The sequence below is a fragment of the Silurus meridionalis genome, chromosome 20 (assembly GCF_014805685.1).
Source record: "Silurus meridionalis isolate SWU-2019-XX chromosome 20, ASM1480568v1, whole genome shotgun sequence".
Classification (NCBI taxonomy): domain Eukaryota; kingdom Metazoa; phylum Chordata; class Actinopteri; order Siluriformes; family Siluridae; genus Silurus; species Silurus meridionalis.
The window spans coordinates 4533068-4557278 of record NC_060903.1 but is presented as its reverse complement, the minus strand read 5'-3'; the positions used below and the strand labels follow the sequence as shown (position 1 = coordinate 4557278).

Sequence of the window (24211 nt, the reverse complement as noted above, 5' to 3'; positions counted from 1 at the left end):
ACCGCATATGATAATACTTTGTCACAACCTTTTGGTATAGCGAACCTACATTATATGGACAAAAGTCCTAAAAAAACTGACCTTTTTTGCCATATGTGGCTCTTCTCCAAACTGTTAGCACAAAGCTGGAGGCACACAATTGCATAGTATGTCCTTGGATGGGGTCTCATAAAATTTTAAGTATGGTTTTCATGGTTTGGAGTGGAAGATCTTGAGTGGCCTGCTATAGAGCTCTGATCCCAACCCTACTGAACACCTTTAGGATGAATCGGAAAACTGCTTCCTCACCTTACCTGCATCAGTGTCTGACTTTACGAACACTCTCGTGGCTGATGAACACAAATGTCCAAAATCTAGTGGACCATCTTCCCATAAGAGTGGAGAGGCAATTGGGGCTAAATGTTGAATGCGATGCTCAAAAAGCACACACCATATTTATGACCAGGTGTCTGCAAACCTTTGGCAATATAGTGTATCTGGTTGTGAAGTGATGAGCTTGTGTTAAAAGGTCAACTCTACAGTGGATGGTTAATGTAAATGAATAATGCTGCATGTTTGGGTCGTGTGTCTCCAGGGGTGTGTTCCAGTCCCTGGTTCAGAAGCACTTTCCATTAGAGAAACCGAAGCGAGAAAAGTCTGCTGCAAATAAAAGAAAACGTGAGTTACACTCTACCAAGACCGTTTATTCTAGTGAATCTTAAAGCCTTAGTTAAGCCAAAGTTGAGTGATATCGAGTACTCATCCTCAGTCTGTGTATTGTATCTAGACATTTGAAAAAGTGATGTTTTCTTAACTTTTTGCAATATTGTAGGAAAACCAAGAGGTCGTCCACCCAAATTTCCCAAACACTGTGTAGAGGTAGGCGGAGTTATTAAGATCAGCGATGGCTCCGATTCAGACTCCGAGGACATGGATAGCGACTCAAACTCATCTCACGAGTCACTGCAAGACAATGATGATGTCATCTTTGTTAACCACATCAATGGACCTACTGGTAGGTTGGAACTCAGTTTTTACTGAGAAATCCTATAGAAAACCACAGTTCAAGCTGTGGCAATGTTTCAGTGTTGAGTTTCTTTTTGTTGGTGTTGGATTTTTAACATAATAAGCTGCTATCTATCTATCTATCTATCTATCTATCTATCTATCTATTTATCTATCTATCTATCTATCTATAAAGTGTGTGTGTGTGTGTGTATAGAATCTTTCTTTTTTTTTTTTCTTTTCTATTTTTTTTTTTTTAATAACGATAAACAGACTATTATCATACATCTTATTGTGTTGGTACATTAAGGACCATCGTGGACAGCAGACTCCTTAATTATTTTTTTTTTATAGTTATCACATTCTGTGTGGTGGTCAGTTCAAAGCATTGACTCATCTTTTCCAATAATATTAATTTTTTTTTTTTTTTTTTTTTAAGTGTGCATCATCTTTGAGTCACATTCTGAATGATTTATTCAGTCAATTGGAATAATAAGACATTTAGATTTTTACGAAGCAAATGAAATCAGTATCAACAAAATCCATCTTCGAAATGCAGAGGAAAGATCATTTAAATGTGTAATTAAAACCATCAGGAAGTCACTGTTTATAATAAATCGTCTGTTTCAATGATAGTGCTGTGGCTTTGTTTGGAATTATTTTTTGGTGTTGAAAGAGCAAAAACAGGCAGTGTGGTGTCTAAAACGTACATCTCTTAATATTAGGTTTTTTGTTACTTGAACTGTTGTATAAAATCAATATCACATTTTTAATCATGCTGATTTTTGAGAGGGGGAAAAAAACAGCACTTTTTTCATGTGATATTAATTCTTCTTCTTCTTCTTCTTCTTTCGGCTTCTCCCATTAGTGGTCGCCACAGTGGATCATCCGTCTCCATACCCCCTCAATCCCACTGTCTCTAATCCATACAACATTGCAGGTCTCACCACAGTCCTATAAACTTTCCCCTTTACTCTTGCACTCTTTACACTCTTCTATCACTAATCACTCCTGTCACTCTTCTCCACCCACTCCACCCTGCCTGCACTCTTTTTTTTCACTTCTCTAACACACTTTATCACTTTGCACTGTTGACCCCAGGTACCTAAACTTCTCAACTTTCTCTACCCCTTCTTCCTTCAGCTGCACCACACCACTGTCCTCCTTCATTCACACACATGTACTCTGTCTTACTCCTACTGACTTTCATTCCCCTTCTCTCCAGCGTGTACCTCCACCTCTCCAGGCTCTTCTCAACCTACTTCCTTCTTTTACCACAAATCACAATATCATCCGCAAACATCATAGTCCATGGAGACTCCTGTCTGACCTCGTCTGTCAACTGTGTGATTATTAATTAACTATATAAAATAATGATGTAAATGTCCACATCTTCTGCCCCTATATCTTGAATTCTGTAATAATTCTAAATGCAAAAGAGTTTGAGTTTATTGAGAGGGTTTATTGCATGCATTGTGTAAATCAACTACATTTATAGCCATGTAAATCTCACCTGAGTGGAAATGTGTGCAATAAAGAACCATGTGTTTTAGAGTGTCTACGTTACAGTGCTGGTGTGCTTATTAAATCTGAGGTTGAACTGGAGTCTAGACTAAAAACTTATGGGAGAAATCCAGCTCTATTTGTTTCTCTTAGCTGAAACCGATTGTGTGTATGTGTGGAGTCATTTTTTTTTCTTCTTCTGCCCTCAGCAAAACTAGAGGAGTTGAAGCATGGTTTGCTGGCCAAGATAGCAGAGCTGGGAAAAGAGCTCCCACTCAACACACTGGATGAGCTGATTGATCAATTCGGAGGGCCAGAGAAAGTGTCTGAGGTGAGGGTTTGCAAAACAAGCTAAAAGTTTTCCGGATTCTGTATGAGCGCTCGCTCACATTGTGGTCGTTTGTGTAGATGACCGGGCGTAAGGGTCGAGTGGTGCGGCGGCTGGATGGTAGAGTGCAGTATGAATCACGTGCTGAGCAAGGATTCACCATTGACCACGTGAACATCAAAGAGAAGGAACGCTTTATGGATGGCGAAAAGGTAACAATACAGCACATGCCAATGCCTCTTAATGGTTTTTAGAATTTTTTGTTTTTAGAAGCAGCTAAATATTTTCTGTCTAATTTGAAGCTGGTGGCGATCATCTCCGAGGCTGCAAGTTCAGGAATTTCACTACAGGCAGATAAACGTGTGAAAAATAAAAAGAGACGGGTGCACATGACGCTGGAGCTGCCGTGGAGTGCCGATCGTGCCATTCAGCAATTCGGTACGTGCGCAGAAAACGCTATATGTAGCAAAACGCTAGTTCTTGTCACGTATGCACAGGATTGAATAAAATATTGTGTGCTCTTCAGTAAAGTGAGTGTGTATGTGCTCCGACAGGTCGCACGCATCGCTCTAACCAAGTAACAGCTCCAGAGTACATCTTCCTGATCTCAGAGTTAGCGGGGGAGAGGCGCTTTGCTTCCATTGTGGCCAAGCGCCTGGAGAGTTTGGTAATTACTCGTCACATTCATACCTTTTCACAGTGATACATTCGTACGCATGCAAATGCCGTGTATTATATGATGTAATGTCTGCGAGATGAGTTCATTCATCTGTCTTTTTAATCAGGGGGCATTGACACATGGTGATAGACGAGCCACTGAGTCCAGAGACCTGAGCAAATACAACTTTGAAAACAAAGTAAGAACACACACACACACACACACACACACACACACACGACAAAAATGCTTGATATTAACAAAAAAAGTCATGAAAATATATATTAATCATAAATTAATTTAATATAGTAGGGATTAGTCCATGTGTTTGCAGTTTGTTAAATGAGTTAATGTATGTTTCTATTAGACGAATTCGCAAAGTGTAAATATAGATATTGCTGCAGCCGTATCTTTAAGATTTTTCAGGATGATTTTAATGACATTGATAAATATTTTATTCTTGGTTTTTCTTTTCCTCCACGTAGTACGGCACAAAAGCTTTGGATCGGATCACTAAGGCGATCCTGGGACACATTGAAAACAAAGTTCCACCACCAAAAGGCTATCCAGGGGGCGAAGCACGATTCTTTGCAGGTTATAATTCAAACTTCCTAGTCCAGAGCGTTTGTAGTTGTATGCTATCTATGTGTTTTGTTCTGGATTCAGGCAGACTGTGCAAGAACCAGAGGTTAACATTGGCAAAAAAAAAAAAATCTGTTTTACTGAATAAGTGGCACTGACAGTTCATTGCTGGAACTATCGGCAAAAACCATACCTATAGTTTTTCCGGTTTGCTGTCATTGCAAGAGCGGCCTCTAGAGGCAACTCAGACACCACTTGCTGTTTGTTTTTACACGCGAGACTGCATGCTGTGTGGAGAACGCCATTATATTTTGGAATTAATATTAATGTATTTCCTTTTAGCACATTTCCATGATTCAGTCTGTGATTTATTGTTTATTTTATTTTGTTTTTTGTAACAAGTTCATTACTATTTTTTTATTTTTTTTATTTTTTTTTTTTTATCCGATATCCATTTTTAAAACCATTAATTAATCGGTTATCGGCAAGTACGATCCAACCCAGCTATCGGTAAAATCGGTCGACCTATAGTAAGAACTACTCATAATTATTTGGCTAATTATTTTTAATCTCTTTGTGCGTATGACAGATATGAAGAAAGGGATGATTGACGTGGGCATTTTCTGTAGGGAGCAACGCTATACCCTCAACACGGAGAAAGGTAAATATTTACACACGTTTTATAAACATTTCTTATCACTTCCATATTTTTACTAATCGCAGTCTTACACATGTGTGATACGTGATTACAGAAGTCCATAATTCCAGTATGTTTGCCTAATTAGCATGTGAATTGGAGCAGTAGGCAAATTGTCAGTAAAAGTTTAAAATGTGACTTTTTTAATATATAAACTAATAAATCTCCAGCCATTACACAACTTTCAGTCACAAGGGCACAGAAGTAAAATTCTTAGTTTTATTGCATTCCTTCATGAATACACTTCTGTGCCTCGTGTTGCATATTACATTAAGGCGTAGTCCAAATTGACACGTTGTGCATTTCCATCCACGTCCCCACCCCCTTTTTATTTATTTATATTTTTCAAAATCTGCTCTGTAAATCTGAAATTTGTCATGCGATCTCCACAATTCCAAGATGGTTCGAATTTATTTTGATGCTCCACTGTTGTCTCTCACTGCATTCAATTGAGAGCCCTGCATGACTTCCTCATTTAGAATGTAAATTGCTCTCCTTGAAAGGAGCTCTGTGTGCAAGCGCATTAAACATTAATGTCGCCAGTGTCTGGAATTAAACCTTAATGAAGTTCCACACCAAAGTTCTGTTCGTATTCCACGCATCAGTATTTGCCCAGGCTGATGCTCTAAGAAATGTATTCATATGGCTTGTTGGTCCTGCTTAATCATCAAACTCCTTCCTTCTTCCAATATCCTAGACTGCACAATCACTAAATTCCTGAATCGCATTCTGGGCCTGGAGGTGCACCAACAGAACTTTCTGTTCCAGTACTTCATCAACAACTTTGAATACCTGATTGACAAGGACAAAAAGGAAGGCAAATATGACATGGGTATACTCGGTAAGACGCTAAATCTTGCACATGCTGGTTATGTCTGATAATGTATGATGATTTTAAATGGGTTTTTAAATACAGATTCCACACAGCGTGTTTTACATTTACGCATTCAGTGTACGTTTCATGTTCGCCAAAAGCATTTGAGGAATGATGTTTATTCGCTCTAATCATCTATGCAGCACGTTTAAATGTTTTCCTAGCATATTGGGGGTGTGACTCTTGCAGATTAATCTGGCAAAATCACCGAACTGCGTGATACAGGGGAAAGCAAATGTCACTGGGGTTGGGTAACACTGATTTAGAGCTGTAATTTATATCGCGTGTGTGTGTGTGTGTGTGTGTGTGTGTGTGTGTGTGTGTGTGTGTGTGTGTGTGTGTGTGTGTATGGTTTCCTTGATCTGTGTGTGCTGCGTATGTTATTAGATCTGGCTCCAGGTAACGATGAGATCCGTGAAGAGAAACAGGAAGTGTTCCTGACCCCAGGGAACCCCCAAGAAGGCCAGGTCATCCTTTATAAGGTACTCAAATAATCCCCTTTTTATTGCCTAAGGGACTTTCTTTATATTAAGTGTTACTTACTTAATGGTCATTTGAAAAAAGTGGCATGTTAGAACAGATTGTATGCCTACTCATTTGCACTGAACAAAACTACACACAAAGAAATGAACCCTAATTAGAAATGTCATTAAATATAATTAATAAGTGAATATGCATAATTTTTCTCCTTTTTAATTCAGCTTTCTACAAAAATCCTTAAAAGCTATGCATTATTATTATTTTTTTCCTTTCTTGTTTTCTCGTGATTACGATTTAATTTTCTCATGATCTTGACATGCATGTTATGGATAAAAGTATTTGGACACCTGACTTTCCCAGCCAGATGTGATTCTTTCCCAAACTGTTATCGCACAGCTGAAGGCACACAATTGAATACGGTGTCATTGGATGGAATAGAGTGAAGTATTTCCTTCAATTTAACTGGGAGACCAAAACTGTTCCAGCATGACAAGACCCATGAACATGGGATTTATAGTGGAAGATGATCTGCACTTTTGGGATGAATGTGAATGCTGACCTCACCCCAGGCCTTCTCATCTCACCTACATCAGTACCTGAGTTTATTAACATCCTCGTGGCTGAATGAGCAAAATTCTAGTGAAACCTCTTCCCAGAAGAGTGGAGGAAAGTGTAAATTGGGCCAGAATGTGATGCTTAAAAAGCACATGGCATACAGGTGTCCACAAACTTTTGGCAATATAGTGTAACAAGTTATCTCGTTATTACAACTTAATTTGCTTGCTTGACATAACAAATTTTTGTTTCCTCTTGACCAGAACTTAATTCTTGTGTATTCTTGCCTCAGCGCTTTATGTCCCCACTGCCACAAATGGTTATGGTTATCCATGATGCTTCATCTAGAAAGTTCCTCTTAAGCAGTAATGAATTATTTTTGTGCATTTAGTATAAGGGCATGTTCTAGAGGCAGCATCATCGCACCATCATGGTTAATAACCATAAGCATTTGTGACAGTGGGCACGTGGGTGGGAATATACAGAATTTAAGGTATCCATCACAAGGAAACAATGAGAACACATATTTTGTCCTGTTGTGATCATGAGAGAGAGAAATACGGCCCCTTAGAACTTCTGTAGCGTTCCATGCAGCATGTTAATTCTATTTTTTTGTAATTTAGGAACATTTGAGTTGGCCGTCCACAGGGTTTTAAAGACAAGGAAAATTATGCACTGATTTCTGGCTGGTTAGTGAATGCAGAGTCTGATGCGCTTTTGTCATGCTGTTTTTAGATCAGTGTGGATCGGGGAATGCCGTGGGTCGAGGCCTCCAGCAAAGCAAACACACTGACTGGGGATTATGAAGGCTTCTACCTTTCACACAAGGTGTTTTAAACGAATGCAATGATCATCATATCTTTTAATGCTTCTTATTTTATAAATATATTGAAGATTTATCTGTTGGTGGCTTGTTCATTTGTTTGCGATGGTCTTTTTATCTGTTCCCAGCTACGAGGGAGCCAGCCATGCGTGTTGCTGGCAGAGCAGGGCCGAGGTCGGAATCTTGTTGTCTATAAGCCCAACATCGGCAGACAGGCCCACCCTGAGAACCTGGACAATCTGCTTCAGCGGTACCGCAAGGTCAGGAGGCGCACTTTCATTTAGGGCTGCTGCTATCGATTATTTTAGTAATTGAGTAATCGGATAAAAAGTACTTTTTTTTTCTTTCTTTATTAAAGAGCAATATTAAATACGAGAGCGAAAATAGGACGGGTCTCTTAAAAATTAACTTGTTCTTTTTGACAAAAATTTACACTTTTATTGCTGAAATTGCTTACAAGAATATCTGTAAAAAAAAAAAAACGAAAAAGTCTCTCCGCAGTGCCTGTGTAACGTAGGTTATGGGAAAATGTTTAATGAAACTCATCATTATTCTCATTCCTGTGTTAAATCTCACACAGTATCGCAATGGTTTTTTTTTATTTTTATTATTATTTATTTTTATTTTTTTTTCGTCTGAGGAAAAGGCGCTTGAACTTTATTTTGACGAACTACCTACAGCCACTGCGGAGGGACTTTTTGAACACACTGTATACAAATACAAGCCTAATCATAATCAATTCAAAATAAAAAAACTTAAGAGTAACCACACTGTGTTTTAGTTTAAAATGATGCCAAACTTTAAGCGCTCCAGAGTTATCAGGTAATGCTTCAGCAATAATGGTCCATGGGAAACAGTGCTCTGTGTTTAGCTTAATCATAATGATTAACACCTTTAACTGACAGTCAACACTAATACTTTGGCATCATAGTACATTCCTCATGTTATGAAGTGACACTAAATCTGAAATGCTACTGACTGTGTCACATAGTGACACCTAGTGGATATCAGGAGGCATTTTGTCATCTTGGTTTGTTATTTTGTAGGTGACATCAGAAGAGGCCAAAGATTGCTGGGAGAATCAGTTTGGCTTCTCGTTACAGAAGTGCAGCCATGCAAACTGGTGAGTAATTAACGCTTCTAAGGTTGCTTTTATATATAAGCATCTAAAAAAGAAAGGATATGGTGAAAGTGTTGCTTTTTGTATGTGATAAATAATCAGGTGATTGGGTTTGAAGTGGATGCAGGCGTTTGTATTCCTAGAAAATGACATTTCTTTAAAAAAAAAAAAAAAAAGTAAAAACTTTCAGATTAAATCTTTTACTCCAAGTCTGGCTTTCTGTTAGTGATGGCTCCACAGACTCGTGTGAAAAATTTCACTGATTGTGAGAATGAGCTGCTGGATTGACACAAAGACGCTTCCTTCTTATGGCAGAACTTGACTGTTCTGTTTTTAATTGATTGTGTGTAACTGTAAAACCTGTGTTTGAAGAAATGGCGTAAAGTTTTTTTTTTGTATCATTCCATGCAAAGTGAGCGAAATCCAAATCGATACTTTGGCTTCCAGGTCGTACTTTTGCACATTTTGTAAGCTTGAACGCTGGCGGCACCCCAGACATCCTCACCTCATCTACATCAGTACCTGACTTTACTAACACCCTTGTGGCTGAATAAATCTCACACAAATGTCCACAAGCACACTCAAATCTAGAGGAACATCTTCCTAGAAGAGTGGAGGGAAAGCAAATTGGAACTAAATGTGGAATGCGATGCTCAAAAAGCACATAACTTACTTATGACTGGGTGTGTTCAAACTTTTGGCAATATTGTGTATAAGGTTTTTTGTGTCTGTGTGTGTGTTTTTAGGAAAGGCAAGTGTAAGCAGGTGGAGCAGGGTCAGGAGTGCTGGCAGGGCATGCGTTTGAGACAGTACCACATGCTGTGTGGTGCTTTGCTCAGAGTGTGGAAACGAGTCGCAGATGTCGTCTCGGACATCACCAACTCCAGCATTCTGCAGATTGTGCGCCTGAAAACCAAACAGAACAGCAAACAAGTTGGTGAGTATTACAACAAACAAGATGGAAAGTGCACAACACACACACACAAGCACCTTTAAAATGATGGTATAAACATGAGTTTGGGTTCATTAGCCAGGCTTTTTTATTTTTTTTTTGTATCTTGTTTGTTATGGAATGTTTAATCTTTTTTAGGAATAAAAATACCGGAGAACTGTGTGGAGCGTGTACGCAGCGAGCTCTCTCAGATGGACACGGAGGTGAAGCGAGCGCGGCAGCAGAAGGAGCAGCGGGCGCAGGAGCAGCGGGCACAGGAGCAGCGTGCGCAGGAGCAACGGGTGCAGGAGCAACGCATCCGTCAGGAGCTTCTCAGGCTCGAGCAGCAGAAAAGGTTCAAGAGTTTTGGTTACACTGCTATGCATCTGACAAATCCCCCACCCTACCCCGGGCAACTGCCCAAGAACCGTGCAGTAGATGAAGTGCTGGACCTGACACTCAGCCCCTGTCCGTCCCCTGAGCCCAATTTGACTCATGCAAACGGAGCCCTGAGCCTGAACGGATTATCAGGCATGAACAGCATTTCTGGCATGCGGAGAGCAGCAGGGGAAGGGGGCCCGAAGATCCCTGAGACATTTTACCTGGAAGAGCTGATCTCCCAGGAGCAGCAGAGGGAGAGACCACCACCCTTACAGCACAAGATGACCCATAACAGCTTAGACGCCCTGCAAACCATTCATACGCTGAAGCAACACGCGGCGCTGAGCGTGCTCCAGCAAAACAGGCCCAACCCGGGGCATTTGCTCACACCCCAGCAGAACTCAAGCAGTCAGTTTAGCACACAGCTGCTCCGACACAACGGGAGCAAACCGGACATCAACACGCTTACCAACCACGGGATACGCGTGCAGCCGTTTTCACAGCATGTAAACTCCATGTCACTGCCACCTCACTTGCTTCAGCCCTCTCCTATCCAGCAGGACAGTCGTCAACACTCACTGCTACACACACAAACGCACAGTTTGCATGCACACGTACGGGAAAACCAAATGCCAGTCAGCGAACCTGCTCCGCATTCACTAAAACTGGGGCAGCAGGGGTCACTCGCCTGTCAGTCCGAAAATTCGGCACCTTCACAGGAAGACTTCAATTTCAACCTCGGCCTGCTCGGTCATCCTTCGTTCTCGTTAACCCCCCAAGCCCCTCCATCCCCTTCAGTTTCGTGTTCCTCGCCTGGGACGTCGTCGCTCTTCAATTCAGACCCCCAATCATCGTCCCTCTCAGACTCCATCTCTCCTTCTTCGTTGTTCGCTCCGTTGTCGTCCGAGCGACAGTCTCTTCCTTTACCCAACGGCCACAGCAGCATGGACGCACAGGACGCCCACAAGACCCTCGACCGACTGGCTCGGGGAAGTTCTGCAGACCGCCGTCACTCAGTCATTCAGTTCAATTCTCTTGAATGGGACACCCCCTAGTGGCCACTACTGCCTGCGAGCTCATATCACCACTGTAACCCGCACATGACAGTTCTGTCCCGTTTCGTTACTGTGATCTCAGCATGTCTGGCTGAGGTATTTTGCAGTAGGTGTTGTTCTTTATTTCAGTTCGTCCTCCCACCCCAGATCATTCATCCACTGGCTCTAGTATAGTCGTTTTTTTTTTTTTTTTTTTTATCATCATCATCAACAGTGTTTCTTTCTTCGCTGAAATTAAGGTCCGTTAATCGGGGGTGCTTGACAAGGGTTTAGATGAGATTGTCGAACACGGCGATTAATACCCGTGTAGTTTTAATCCAAGCGCCTCACTCTTTCCCAGTTCAGAAAAAAAAAAATACAATTCCGAGCGGTACACTATTTCAGAAGTCGTTGTTTAATCATCTTAAAATCAGTTGCGAAGCATTAACTAACATTCATCACTATAGCTGCACCTGAACGATTCATCGTTCCACATAATACGTCGATGTGTATTATTATTAATTCATTTTTATTTTTTTTTTACAAACCACAATGCTGACCATTCAGAACAACTGCATACATCTTGGAAAAGCTTCACCAGTGCACCTTCTCACAATTCTGCAAATATCAAATGCGTGTTTGTTTATTTATATGGCCTTTTAAGGCATTTGTTACACCTACTTCCTGCTTCCTAAGTAGAATCAGACCTGGAACAAAATGCCTTTAGCTCAGTCAGTGCCTTTGTATCATTACGATGCAGTTACCTGTGTGCGTGCGTGTGTATGTGCGTGCATGTGTGTACGTTCTATAAAAGCAGTTCGAATACATATTATTTATTATCGTGATCATCCTCTTGCTCCCTCTACAAAGATGCCCGATCTACTTCACACCAGACAGGTTCATTGATGTAGACATTTGTAACACTGCTGTTGCATATTGACCCCCCCGTGAATCCCCCATATAATTCCATGGGCCTGAGCCTGAGTAGAGGGACGGAATGGCTGGAAAATATCTAGGGTATGAAAACAAAGCTACCACACATCATCCCTAGGTCAATGAAGTACTCTCTTTGCTTTACTGCTCGTTTTGTACTTTTCTCAGGTATAGTGTATACTTATTACTGTCCAGACCAATTATTATTTAACTCGAATAACTAAAGGACCTTGTTTTTAACTTTGGGGGTTGGAAACCAAATTATTTATTAGGCAACTCCATTTATCTTAAAAGCTTTGTTTTTTTTGCTTTTATTTTATTTTCTTTTTACCTGAACCAACTACATTATTATAGACTTTTGACAGTTAAACTTCTGGACCTCATGTTCACCTCAGTCTCCTTTTTTTTAAGGAGTAAAAACATTTAGCAATAAAAATACTCGCCCCTTGAACAAGTGGAAAAAAAAATAAAGAGCTCGATTAGGATCGTCCTCAGGCTCTCGTTTCCTTTTCATATTTTTCAGATGTATTAGACAAACTATTATATTAAGGAAGAAAAAAAAAGAGTAAAGATTACTAAGGATACGTTTCTTATGAGGTCAAGATATTCTTGTATAGGTGGAATGGAAGCAATTTATTGTCTTTGGTGTCGTTGCTGTTCTTGATGTTTGTATTCTTGTTATATTGACTATAATTATTGTTATTTATATCCATGGGACATTTTAGTGGTGGATAGTCCTGCTTATAACCTTGTTGAGTAGTTTAACACTTTTTAAACGTCTTGTTCGGGTCTTACTTTCTTCATGTATTCTCTATTTACGAAAAGAAGAAGAAAAAAAATGCTTATTTGAACTCGTCACCAAAATCAACTGCACTGCCTTTGCACCGTGTCCATCGTCCATCATCGCTGTGTCGTTTTCTGTGTCTCATTCATCTTTCACACTTGGTGATACAAAATGTGCAAACTCTCTCTACAATTTTTTTTTGGGCTTTAGCCACTGATCCCAGTCACACCAAAGTCTCCTGCTTGGTCATGTGTAATCTCAGGAAAAGTTAGGGAATCTTTTTAAGTAATGCACAGCAGTGAAACACTGTGCTGCATTTCTGACTACTGTATTTCTTCAACTTCAGCTTTTCAATTTTTCAATCGATCAGACGTTGAACTGGCTTTCTGATATCCCAGATGTTGATTCGTAATCCCATTATTTAAAAAAAACAAACAAAAAAAAAAAGATTCTACACAGTCAGTTCCTTCCTTGTTTCCCTCTCCCCTTCACTGTCCTGTTTACTGTGCATTATTGTAAATGGTTCCTTGACCATCTTTCGACATGTCTCTAGTCTTGAGATATTCGCCCACTGTGTAAGAGATGAGATTGCTCTGCTGTTGCTCAGAAAACTCGTCCTAATTTCTTATTTTTTGTTCTTTTTTTTTTTTCCCCTTCCTCTCCCCTCTTCTCTACCCAAACTTTTATATCCTGTCAAAGTGTAAAATCATGGAAACGAACACTTTCGTAACAAAAAACAAAAAACAAAAAACATTTATTAAAAGTGCTACTGATTGTATGTATTATTGTTATTTCCAGTTAAAAAGAAATTATTTTAAGCACTTTTACCTTGGGCTTCTGTATTTTACCTGAAATATTTATGATTTTAGTTGGAAATGTAAATATTGTAAACAACCGTGCCTTTTGATTCATTCTGAACGTTTTCTACAACATAACAGAAGGAATATATTGTACTGCAATATTAATTTTGTTAACAAACAAAATAAAAGTCTAAAGAGTTTGTCGAAATCATGATTCAACGACCGTTTTTTTTTTTTTTTTTCCTCACCATTTTTTTCTTTGAAAAATATTAGAAAAATCCTGCTGACTGTATATTACGTTACTCATCTCGCTAGTATCTGCTTACATATTTGCATTTTTAGAGGAGGATATTATTGAAAGCAGTATTTCTTACCTGAACAGATCACCTTGATCTTACATTTGTGGTTTTTTTTTTTTTTTGTAACATTGGATTGTCCTATTTGTGACTTTAATTTGACTTAGCATTTGCCTTATCACAGCTGTTTAGAAGACAAATTAATAGTGCGTCTTCTAAACAGCTGTAATGATTATATGGCAAATACTATTAAAGTCACAAATCGTGACAATAGTGCACTATGATGTCATGCAGTCCGACGTGAAAACTATTGCCAACCCTGAGTTTTCCTATAACTGCGCATCCTGTTCTCCACTTACACTACAGCAGGTCGTATCTGTATGCACAAAAGTATTGCAATGCCTGATTTTCCGGATATGTGCTTCTTCCTCAAACTGTTACAAAGTTGGAAGCACACAATTGTATACAATGCTTCTGGACGAGGTAGCATTACATTTTCCCTAAGAGACCCAAACCCGTGCAGACCCCTGTGCACCGCTTCATTAAGATGAAGTGGAAGATCTGATATAGAGCTCTGACCGCAACCCTACTGAACACCTAAATGCTGACTGCACACCAGGCCTCCTCACATCACCTCCATCAGTACCTGACTTTACTAACACACTTGTATTTGAAGGAGCACAAATCTCCACACACACACACACACACACACACACACACACACTCCAAAATCTAGTGGAACGTCTGTAAAGAGAGAAGGTTTTGCTAACAGCAAGTAGAGATCAAATGTAGAATAGGATGTTCAAACATCTTATGCTCAGGTGTCTCTATATTGTACGACATTTTATTAGTTAATTTCTTGGTTTAGAGACAGTGGCATTGAGTAAAAGACAGGAGGTGGAGCTGGAGGTAGCAGAGCTGAAGATGTTGAGGTTTTCGTTGGGAGTGACGAGGATGGACAAGATTAGAAATGAGTTTATTAGAGGGACAGCGCATGTAGGATGTTTTGGTGACTAGGTGAGGGAGGCGAGATTGAGATGGTTTGGATATGTGCAGAGGAGGGACATGAGTTATATTGGTAGGAGAATGCTGAGGATGGAGCCACCAGGTAGGAGGAAAAGAGGAAGGCCAAGGAGGAGGTTCATGGATGTGGTGAGGGAAGACATGCAGGTAGTTGGTGTGAAAGAGGCAGATGTAGAGGACAGGGTGGTATGGAGACGGATGATCCGCTGTGGCGACCCCTAATGGGAGCAGCCGAAAGAAGAAGAAGAAGAAGATTTTATTAGTTAATTTCCATTTTGTTCTTACTTTATAAAACAATTGTCAAAAAGCTTTTTTTCTCTCCCCCACTCAATGTAAAAGAAAAGAACACTAATAGCACTGGAGATAAAGACGCCACAAACCTTCAATAAATAATAAAAACAATCCATGCAGCTTTCTGGATATAATGCTGTAAGTACAGATAGACATTAGTTTTAGAATGCAGTTTATCATGTTTAAACCCTCAGATTTTATTATCTCCTGTAGATCATTTAGGAAACGATCTTTTTTTTACACCCATAACCCAGGGGGCCGTAAACTTTATTACTGATACACACTTGGGAGAAACAAACAAAAACAAACAGTATTTTGTTTGTGTGATGAACGAAAGAAAGAAATGGAAAGGTGTGTGAAATGAAAAAGAAAGAAAAAAAATAGTTCTGTGAAGGCAAAAAGAAAGAAAAGGTGTAAAAAAAATAATGAAAGAAAAAGAAAGCTATGTGAAAGAAAGAAAGAAAGAAAGAAAGCCATGTGAAAGAAAGAAAGCTGTGTAAAAGAAAGAAAAAGAAAGCTATGTAAAAGAAAGAGGAAAAGAGAAAGCTGTGAGAAAGAAAGAAAGAAAGAAAGAAAGAAAGAAAGAAAGAAAGAAAGAAAAGAGAAAGCTGTGTAAAAGAAAGAAAGGAAAAGAGAAAGCTGTGAGAAAGAAAGAAAGAACGAGAAAGCTGTGTAAAAGAAAGAAAAGAAAGCTATGTAAAAGAAAGAAAGGAAAAGAGAAAGCTGTGAGAAAGAAAAGAAGAAAGAACGAAAGGCAGAAAGAAAGAAAGGAAAAGAGAGAGCCGTGTGAAAGAAAGAAAAAGAGAAAGCTGTGAGAAAGAAAAAAAGAAAGAAAGCTGTGTGAAAGAAAGAAAGAAAGAAAGAAAGAAAGAAAGAAAGAAAGAAAGGTGTTTGTGTGTACGTGTGTGTGCGCGTGTGGAGGAAGCAGTAAACTCACATAGGCGCGCGCACGCACAGGAAAACGACTCTCGAGACGCACGACGTGCACGCGCATCTGTCAACGGCGCGCGACTGAAGTCTCAGAAAAACGGCGCTGTTTGTTTGTTAGTCGTTTGTTTGTTTATGGAATATGTGTAAAGGCTCCCGCGCGGTCGGCTTGTTTGAGTGAAAGCGGTGCAGAGTTTGAGGGAAATGTTTTCTCGGAAGAAGAAGGAACTTTCTAAAACGCCTTCGGTTTTGAAGAAGCCTCAGTCAGGAAGCGCAGGAGCGGTGTGCACCTCGGTGAGTTCCTGCTGCAGCTTCCTCTGCTTCACTCTGTCTGTCCTGCACACTCTCTCTGACACAGCCTGCTGCTACAGCTACACTAACATATACTCCGCTAATATTACACAAAAACAGAGTTTAATCCGGCACAATGTGTTTAGATTTATTTTTCCCCAATAATAATAAAAAACGAATATATCTGAGACTGCTGACGCGCGCGCACGCACGCACGCACGCACGCGCACTGCCAGACCTCTCACGTAACTGTCATTAGCCGGGTCGCTAAATCTACTAGCTACAGAAAAAAGTACCTGAGAAACACGTTTTAACACTTGTAACTCTTAAAAATGTATTATTGTATAAGTTTATTTTCTATCAGCCTTGTTAGTTTTTTTCCCTCGAAACACAACGTCTTTCTTTCAAGCCGAAGCCGACGGTTTGCGCATGAGCTCTCAGCCAATCAGAATCCCCGCAGCTCCGCGATGCTCGAATCTCATTGGTCAGGACAACAGAAAGCGTTCAGGTGAAGAAACGTTAAAAGTGAGGATTATGTTAAAGATGCGATAGTCGCCCTTTTGTGTTTTTTTTAGTAGAAAAAATAGTGATTCAATACTTTATTTTAAGTATTAAACAATTAGCACAAGTGTATTGAGTTGATCATGGTAACAATACTGGGTTTGAATGAATGACTTCCGGTCCGGATCGGTTGTTTGTGTTTTGGATGGACCTTCTGTCTGCCCTGTGTGTTTATAAACACTAGATTCTGTATGCAGAGCTTCTTATTCAGATAGACAGGATCAGGAGTTGGGTTTAAGCATATCAAGTAACTAACCAATCAATCAGGCAATTAATTAATTAATTAATTAATTAATTAATCAATTAAGTAAGTAATTAAACTCTACATGTTTAAATATTGAGCTGTAAATAATCTACATAATGCACCTTTAAAAGTCTTATAGTTTCACAGTTATGATCAGAAAGAAAGAAATGTGTGCATGTAAGCTTCTATTAAGACTGATTAAGACAGGAATTATTTAATTAAAGGTTGATCCTACCTGTTTAATGATTTGGCTGGAAATAATGCTAATGCACCTTTATAAGTAATTTTTTTTACAGATATTTTCAGAAAGAAAGAAAGAAGAGAGAAAGAAAGAAAGAAAGAAAGAAATTGTGTGTGTGTGTGTGTGTGTGTGTGTGTGTGTGTGTGTGTTTGTGCGTTTCATTAAAATGGGCCACAATTTGTATATTAATGCTCAATCCTACATGACATAAGTATTGAGCTGGAAATAATCGTACCTAATAGACCTTTAAACCTCATGTATTTTCACAAATATGGTAAGAAAGACGAAAGAGCAAAAAGACAGAGAAAGAGAAAGAAAGGTGTGTGAGAGCACTTTCATTAAGGGGGCAAGAATTAATTAAATAAAGGTCAACTTTACCTGTTTAATGATTGAGCTATAAAACATCTTAGCTAATGCACCTTTAAACACCACTTTTTCACTGCTAGTGTCAGAAAGAAAGAAAGGCGTGTGTGTGTGTGTAAGAGTGAGAGCTTACATTAAAATGCGCCAGAATTAATTAATTCAATCTCAATTTTCATCATGTATTTTCACAAATATAGTCAGAAAGAAAGAAAGAAAAAGAAAAAGGTGTCTGAGAGCACTTTCGTTAAGATGTCTTCATCCCAAATTTGCTGATTCTTTTATAAAAAGCAATTTTTTTCTATACATATTGCAAATGTTTACAATTACGGTAACAGTAAAGATTAAGTGTCTTAACATTCACCTGTAATTTGAATCACAGCCAGAATCGACCCTACTGACTAATTCTGACCAATCAGAATCGAGAATACAGCAGCAGTGGAATCCCAGGTTTAGATCGCTGGGTTTGTTTTTTTATGTTATCATTATCGTTTCTATAGTAACAGCCTGAGCATTAACTCATTTTTATCACTGGTGCGGTTTTCAGATCCATCCTTTAATGTCATCCAGCCCTTTTCACCCACTGTCCCTCTGAAACCAGACTCCTGAATCATGTTCTTTTAACCCATTATTTCATCTCATCTCATCCCATTCATTCGTTTCCTTTTCTCTTTCTTTCTGTTTTCTGTTTTCCCCAATGTGTAAATCCAGCTCTCGGTTGTCCAGGAGCAGCCTCAGAAAGACTTTATCGATGGAGCATCTGTGCTGCCAGTGCTAGATTTGGGGAGTCTGCACTCCTGTCCCGGGACTCCCTCTGTCGTCCACGGTAAGCTCGCGCCATCGTCCGCTGCTAACCTCAAGCGATCGACAGGACTTAGCCGCCATGCCAGCGCTGCAGGTTTTCCATTTCAGACCGCCGGAACTTGGGGCTTCAGCAGGAACCAAACGAAGAGCTCTGAGAGTGTGGAGGGCATCGCCATCGACGTGGAGGACATCCCACCTTTACTGAGGGACGTGGCACGCTTCGCAGAGGCTGTGGAGAAGCTAAAGGATGTGGTGCTGTGTGAAGGTGGGCTTTCAGACTTGAATCTGTGTTTTTCTGATTTATTTTCAACATAAAATTGAGGTTCGGCGGACGATGCGTCTGTCGCAACAATGACCTTACAGAGTATCTATTGTGTAGCTGAATGAATTATGCACACACAGGAGCTATAAATAGACTTATTCAGTTTGTGAAGCTCACTTTCTGTCAAGGAATGTTTTTATTCAGTAAATGGAGGAGTAACAGAAACTCAGAGGGATTTCATTCTATGACAATTCACTTTAGAGACTAAAATTTTTGGACACCTGAAGCCTGAGATTTTTAAACATTCCACTCCACATTTAGTCCCCATTTGCTCCACTCTTCTGTGAAGATGTTCCACTAGATTTTGGAGTGCGCTTGTGGAGGTTTGTGCTCACTCAGCCACAGGAGTGTTAGTAAACTCAGGTACTGATGTAGGCCACGTGAGGAGGTCTGGGGTGCAGTCGGTGTTCCAAAGGTGTTCAGTAGGTTTGAGTTCAGAGCTACATAGCAGGAGATCTTCCACTCCACCCCATGTATCCTTATGGAGCCGGCTTTGTGTACTTTGTTGTGCTGGAACAGGTTTGGGTCTCCTAATTAAAGTGAAGGTAAAAAGTATATCCACGACATCCAAATTGTGATCCAACTTTGTGGTAACACTTTGGGGAAAGAAGCGCATATGCTAATAATAATGCTAATAGCTGGAAGGAAAAACCCTTATTACCTTAAACTCACTTGTACTGTTTTTTTTGTTTTTTTTTCTCCAGTATATATTTTTTCATTTTAAAACGGACAACATTCTTGTGCTTTTTTAGAAATAACAAGCTCAGACACACACACAAGTTCAGGCAGTTCACTGTAAAAGTTATTTAACCCTCAACTCTGCAATAATTCTCTGGAAGATTGACTTTCGGCTTTTAGACATAGCTTTTTTTCCCGTCTCTGTTTCCATGGCGATAAAGAGGAAGGAAAGGAACAGTGCGTCAAATGTTTTTGTTGCGACTTGTTGCTCGCGATTACACATGCCTGCTACACTGGACTACCTCGAGTAAAAAAACGAGCACAATCAATATGTGAAATGGAAAAACTAGCCTGGATGAAGTGGCACTTTAATTATTTTAAAGTGATCTTATTGAGTAGGATTATAATACAGTGAAGTGCATTGACGTTAATAAGGCAGTTATTTAAGCACTGATGCAGCGCATGTGACTCAATTAAGGAAATAAAACTTATTGCCTTTAAGTGTGTAATTTTTCCTGAATTGTCTGGAATTCCGGGGGACGGGACGGGACTAAGGAGGGAATTTCTGGCAGGCGTGTTCACTCATCAGCCCATCAGACCTGACGCACTTCCTTTAACCACTGCTATTTTCATCAACACTGCTTCCTGTTTACTTTCTCCTGCCCGGGCTGGTAGAAGAGACAGAGGCACAGCATCATCACATTGGACTTTACTCATCTAAGCCCCAGTTTAGGTCTCCCTGGGACTCCACCGACCATGAAACCTACAGATAGTTGAATGGAAAGTGGTAATAAATTAGAGGAAATGTCAGTGGGTGACATTCGCCATCACCATGCGCACTTTGGAACTGTTGCACTAAACAAGTGATTCCTGAGAAATCACACAGGGCCTCATGACAACATCAGTGTCATGTGATGTGGTCAGAAGAGACCAAATCCGGTTCAGACTTGACTGTAGATATCGTAAAATGTAACGTCTCTCAAGAAATAAAGGAATACAGATGTCAGACAGAGAGAAAAAAGAGGGGCTGAGAGAGATAGAGAGAAAGAGAAAGAAAGAACAAGAGAGACAGAAAGAGAGAAAGTATGACATAGAGAGAGAAAGAGAAAAGCAGGCAGACAGACTGACGGACAGAAAGAAAGAAAAATAGACAGACAGAGAAAGAAAAAAATACAGACAAAGAGAAATAAAGACAGACGGAAGGAAGGAAAGAAAGAAAGAGAGAGAGAGACAGAAAGAAAAAGATTGACAGAGAGAGAGAGAGAGAGAAAAGCAGGCAGACAAACTGACAGACAAACAGAAAGAAAAATAGACAAACAAAGACAAAGAAAGAGGGACAGACAGATAAAAAGGAAGAAAGAAAAATAAGAGAGACAGAAAAAAGAAACAAACAAAACCAACTAACTAAGACAGACAGAAAGACAGACCTACAGGCAAAAAAGAAATACAGACAAAGAAAAAAAAAGAAAGACAGTTATGTGGAAAAAGGGAGGAAAAGTAAGAAAGAAAGAAAGAAAGAAAGAAAGAAAGACGTATTCTGTGAGAGAGGTGTAGGGGTGCCAAAAGTTTTGGCATAGCTTCACTGCTTGAGATCCATTTTTATAACTGAAGCAATACTGTATTTAATTACAGCATGCACAAATGAACTGGTTCCTGTTGCATGGGTTTAATAAATATTCAAAATAAAAGGCACTTTAATAAACGATGTACTGATTTATGCAGGCTGAGTGCAGCAGCAGGGCTGTGAGCAGCTTTTACAGCGTTAACACGGTCATTAGTATTCAGCCAGCAGTGATGTGGGCGGTTCTTCCCGAGGTCCGGAGAGATAAACTGTAATCTCACTGACAGTTGCAACAGGAAATGTGGTGCACTTCAGTACGTCTGTCAGGAGGTGAACTTCTGCTAAATGCTGCAAATGGAAATTTCCTTTAGTTTTAAACTGTAGACAAAAAAATAAAAATCACATCCCACAGATTAGCTCTGACTGAACATAGACGAGCCAGTAAGTGAAAAATGGACAAGAGTGTGTGATCATGCACTGACTCTATGTTAGAATTATAAAGTCTGCCATTGTTTCCATCTGCTGCTTTTTTTTTGTGTGTGTGTGCGTGCATGTGTGTGGCTGGTGGGGTGAGGGGGTGCAATGAAGAAAGAAAGCAAACAAATGCAAGCAAAAGAAAAAAAGGAAAGAATGAGACAGTTGGTGAGAGAAAGGAAGAAAGATGCAGGTTAATACGAGAGGCAAAGAAATATTGCAAATGTTTATATTAATATCAGAGACCGATTGAGATTCACATCCGAGGCAGATTAATATCAGGTGTAGATTAATATCAGAGGCAGATGTTGCTTAATATCAGTGTCAGAAGCAGATTCATGTCAGATGTGGAAGAATATCAGAGGAAGGTTCATTTTAGAGTCAGATGTATATTATAATAAGATGTTGATTAATTAGATGTAAATAAATATCAGGTACATGTTAATATAAGTGCCAGATGTGGAGTAATATCAGTAACAGGTTAATATAAGAGCCAGATGGCGAATAATGTCAGGGACATGTTAATATTAAAGCCAGATGTGCATTAGTATCAGGGACAGATTATGATCAGAGCCAGATGAGGATTCATTTCAGGGACAGATTAATATCAGTGCCAGATGTGGATTAGGGACAGGTTAAAATCAGAGCCAGATGTGGATTAATAACAGGGACAGGTTAATATCAGAGCCAGATGTGCATTAATATCAGTAACAGGTTAATAGAAGAGCCAAATGTGAATTAATATTAGATATTGATTATCAGAGCCAGGTGTGGACTAATATCAGGGACAGGTTAATATCAGAGCCAGATGTGCATTAGTATCAGAGACAGATTAATATTGGAGCCAGGTGTGGACTAATATCAGGGACAGGTTAATATAAGAGCCAGATGTAAATTAATATACAGTATAAATTCATATTAGAGCCAGATGTGGACTAATTTTAGGGACAGATTAATATCAGAGCCAGATGTGGATTAATATCAGGGACAGGTTTATATCAGAGCCAGATGTGGATTGACAACAAGGACAGGTTTATATCAGAGCCAGATGTGGATTAATATCAGGGACAGATTAATATTAGAGCCAGATGTGGATTAATAACATGGACATCTTAATATTAAAGCCAGATGTGGACTAATATCAGGGACAAATTAATATTAGAGCCAGATGTGGATTAATATCAGGGACAGATTACTATTTAAGCCAGATGAGGCAGATTGCAGAATCACATAGCTGTTGTCTGGGTCACATGTCCCACTGGGTGTAAATGTCTGTTTGGTGGTTATACATTGCTATTTGGATGTTCGATTTTTTAATAACAACATTAGTGCTGTTGGTCACAGGATCTTGTGGTGTGAGATGTTCACATGCTCTCTGTTTGTGAGCTTTATCTGCACAAACCACCAAATCATGTAGAGCTTTAAGAAGTTATTCGAGGGCAAATTCAGTGACTCAGACACTCCTGAGCTGTAGATCTATAGTAATGTGTGAGAGGTGAGCAGGGACGTTCCCCTTTTACACGCATCATAATCTCTCTGGAAAACATGAAGCGCTGGAGCAGTTACTGGGGACATTTCGAGTCAGGTGCTACATGTTAGGTGTCAGATCATAGTTTAAAAAAAAAACCTCCATGTCGTGTTTTCTGTCTGAAGTCTTCTTTCATTTTGAGCTCAAAGAAGAAGTAACAGATGCCGTATTGCTCATTTGAAGTGGATCTGATGAGCAATTGTTTAAAAATGTAGCACGCTTTCCTTTTTTACTCTGCATTTCTGATGCTTCCTCCCCACACACACGAAAGATGCATTTCTGTGATTAAAGCGAATAGCACAAAGGCCTCGCTGTGAAACAGAACAACTTCCTTTGTTTCCCAGGAGAGGATGAGATTTCAGTAGCCCGAGCTGAACTCGCTTTCATAATACGGCTTCATTTGTGCGAAGTAATGTCAGGATTTCCTTTGTTCTTGATTGCTGACTACAAATGTTGCGCCTGCCGAATCTCACTAACAAGTTTGTTGGCATTTACAATCGTCGTAATTATCTTGTCCATTTATTTACGCTTATGTCAGGGGCTACAGTTGTGCATCGAGATCGAATATAGACGTGTAAGCCACAAGCAAAAGATTTATGTGAAACGGCAGATACCGAGGAGAAAGGGCAGTTTTGCACCACTTCCTCATGCACTTACAGCAGTCTGAAGATCTATGTGCTTAGTGAAGACCATTTTGTGTAGTGTATTTCCTGTGTTTTCACAAACATTTCATTTAGTTCAATGCTCTGACCCAGACGTCTAGACATCACAATTTGGCCCTCACTCAAATCCTTACGCTCGCCCATTTTTCCTGCTTCTAATACGTCAACTTTGAGGACCAAATGTTCACTTGCTGCATGATATATATCTCTTGCCCACTAACAGGTGCCATGATGAAGAGATAATCAGGTTTATTTACTTCACCACTCATAATGTTCTAATGTCATAATGTCATGCCTGGTCTGTGTATGCTTATATACTAGAATTTAACTACACAGTGACACTAGCCAATCACAGGTGACTTTGGGTTCGTGTATGTGGAAGAGAGCAGATAGCACTTTCAATTCAATTACATTTTTCAGTTTGTTTTTATTTGTATCGCCCTTTCAACAATGCACAGTTTCTCAAAGCAGCTTTGCAATG

The 24211-nt window shown here is 39.6% G+C and overlaps 2 protein-coding genes across 3 annotated transcripts in view; both read left to right on the top strand.

Moving 5' to 3' along the window:
• The window catches only part of sbno2a (strawberry notch homolog 2a), a 32445-nt gene extending 18770 nt beyond the window's left edge, over positions 1-13675 (top strand). The window contains exons 17-32 of the mRNA XM_046876439.1: positions 575-657; positions 812-994; positions 2697-2818; positions 2896-3027; positions 3118-3253; positions 3370-3482; positions 3601-3672; positions 3959-4067; positions 4645-4716; positions 5450-5593; positions 6014-6108; positions 7397-7489; positions 7613-7744; positions 8531-8607; positions 9351-9541; positions 9695-13675. Of these exons, the coding sequence (XP_046732395.1) occupies positions 575-657; positions 812-994; positions 2697-2818; positions 2896-3027; positions 3118-3253; positions 3370-3482; positions 3601-3672; positions 3959-4067; positions 4645-4716; positions 5450-5593; positions 6014-6108; positions 7397-7489; positions 7613-7744; positions 8531-8607; positions 9351-9541; positions 9695-10971 (3031 nt within the window). The 3' untranslated portion in view covers positions 10972-13675. The remainder of the gene's footprint in view (positions 1-574; positions 658-811; positions 995-2696; positions 2819-2895; positions 3028-3117; positions 3254-3369; positions 3483-3600; positions 3673-3958; positions 4068-4644; positions 4717-5449; positions 5594-6013; positions 6109-7396; positions 7490-7612; positions 7745-8530; positions 8608-9350; positions 9542-9694) is intronic.
• A 2332-nt stretch (positions 13676-16007) lies between these two features.
• arhgap45a (Rho GTPase activating protein 45a) overlaps positions 16008-24211 on the top strand; it is a 30721-nt gene continuing 22517 nt past the window's right edge. The window contains exons 1-2 of one of the 2 annotated variants that reach the window (XM_046876122.1): positions 16008-16298; positions 18428-18770. In XM_046876122.1, coding sequence (XP_046732078.1) covers positions 16209-16298; positions 18428-18770 — 433 coding nt within the window. In that variant the 5' untranslated portion in view covers positions 16008-16208. Of the gene's footprint in view, positions 16299-18412; positions 18771-24211 lie in introns of both variants that reach the window. The other variant, XM_046876121.1, reaches the window with a different exon arrangement.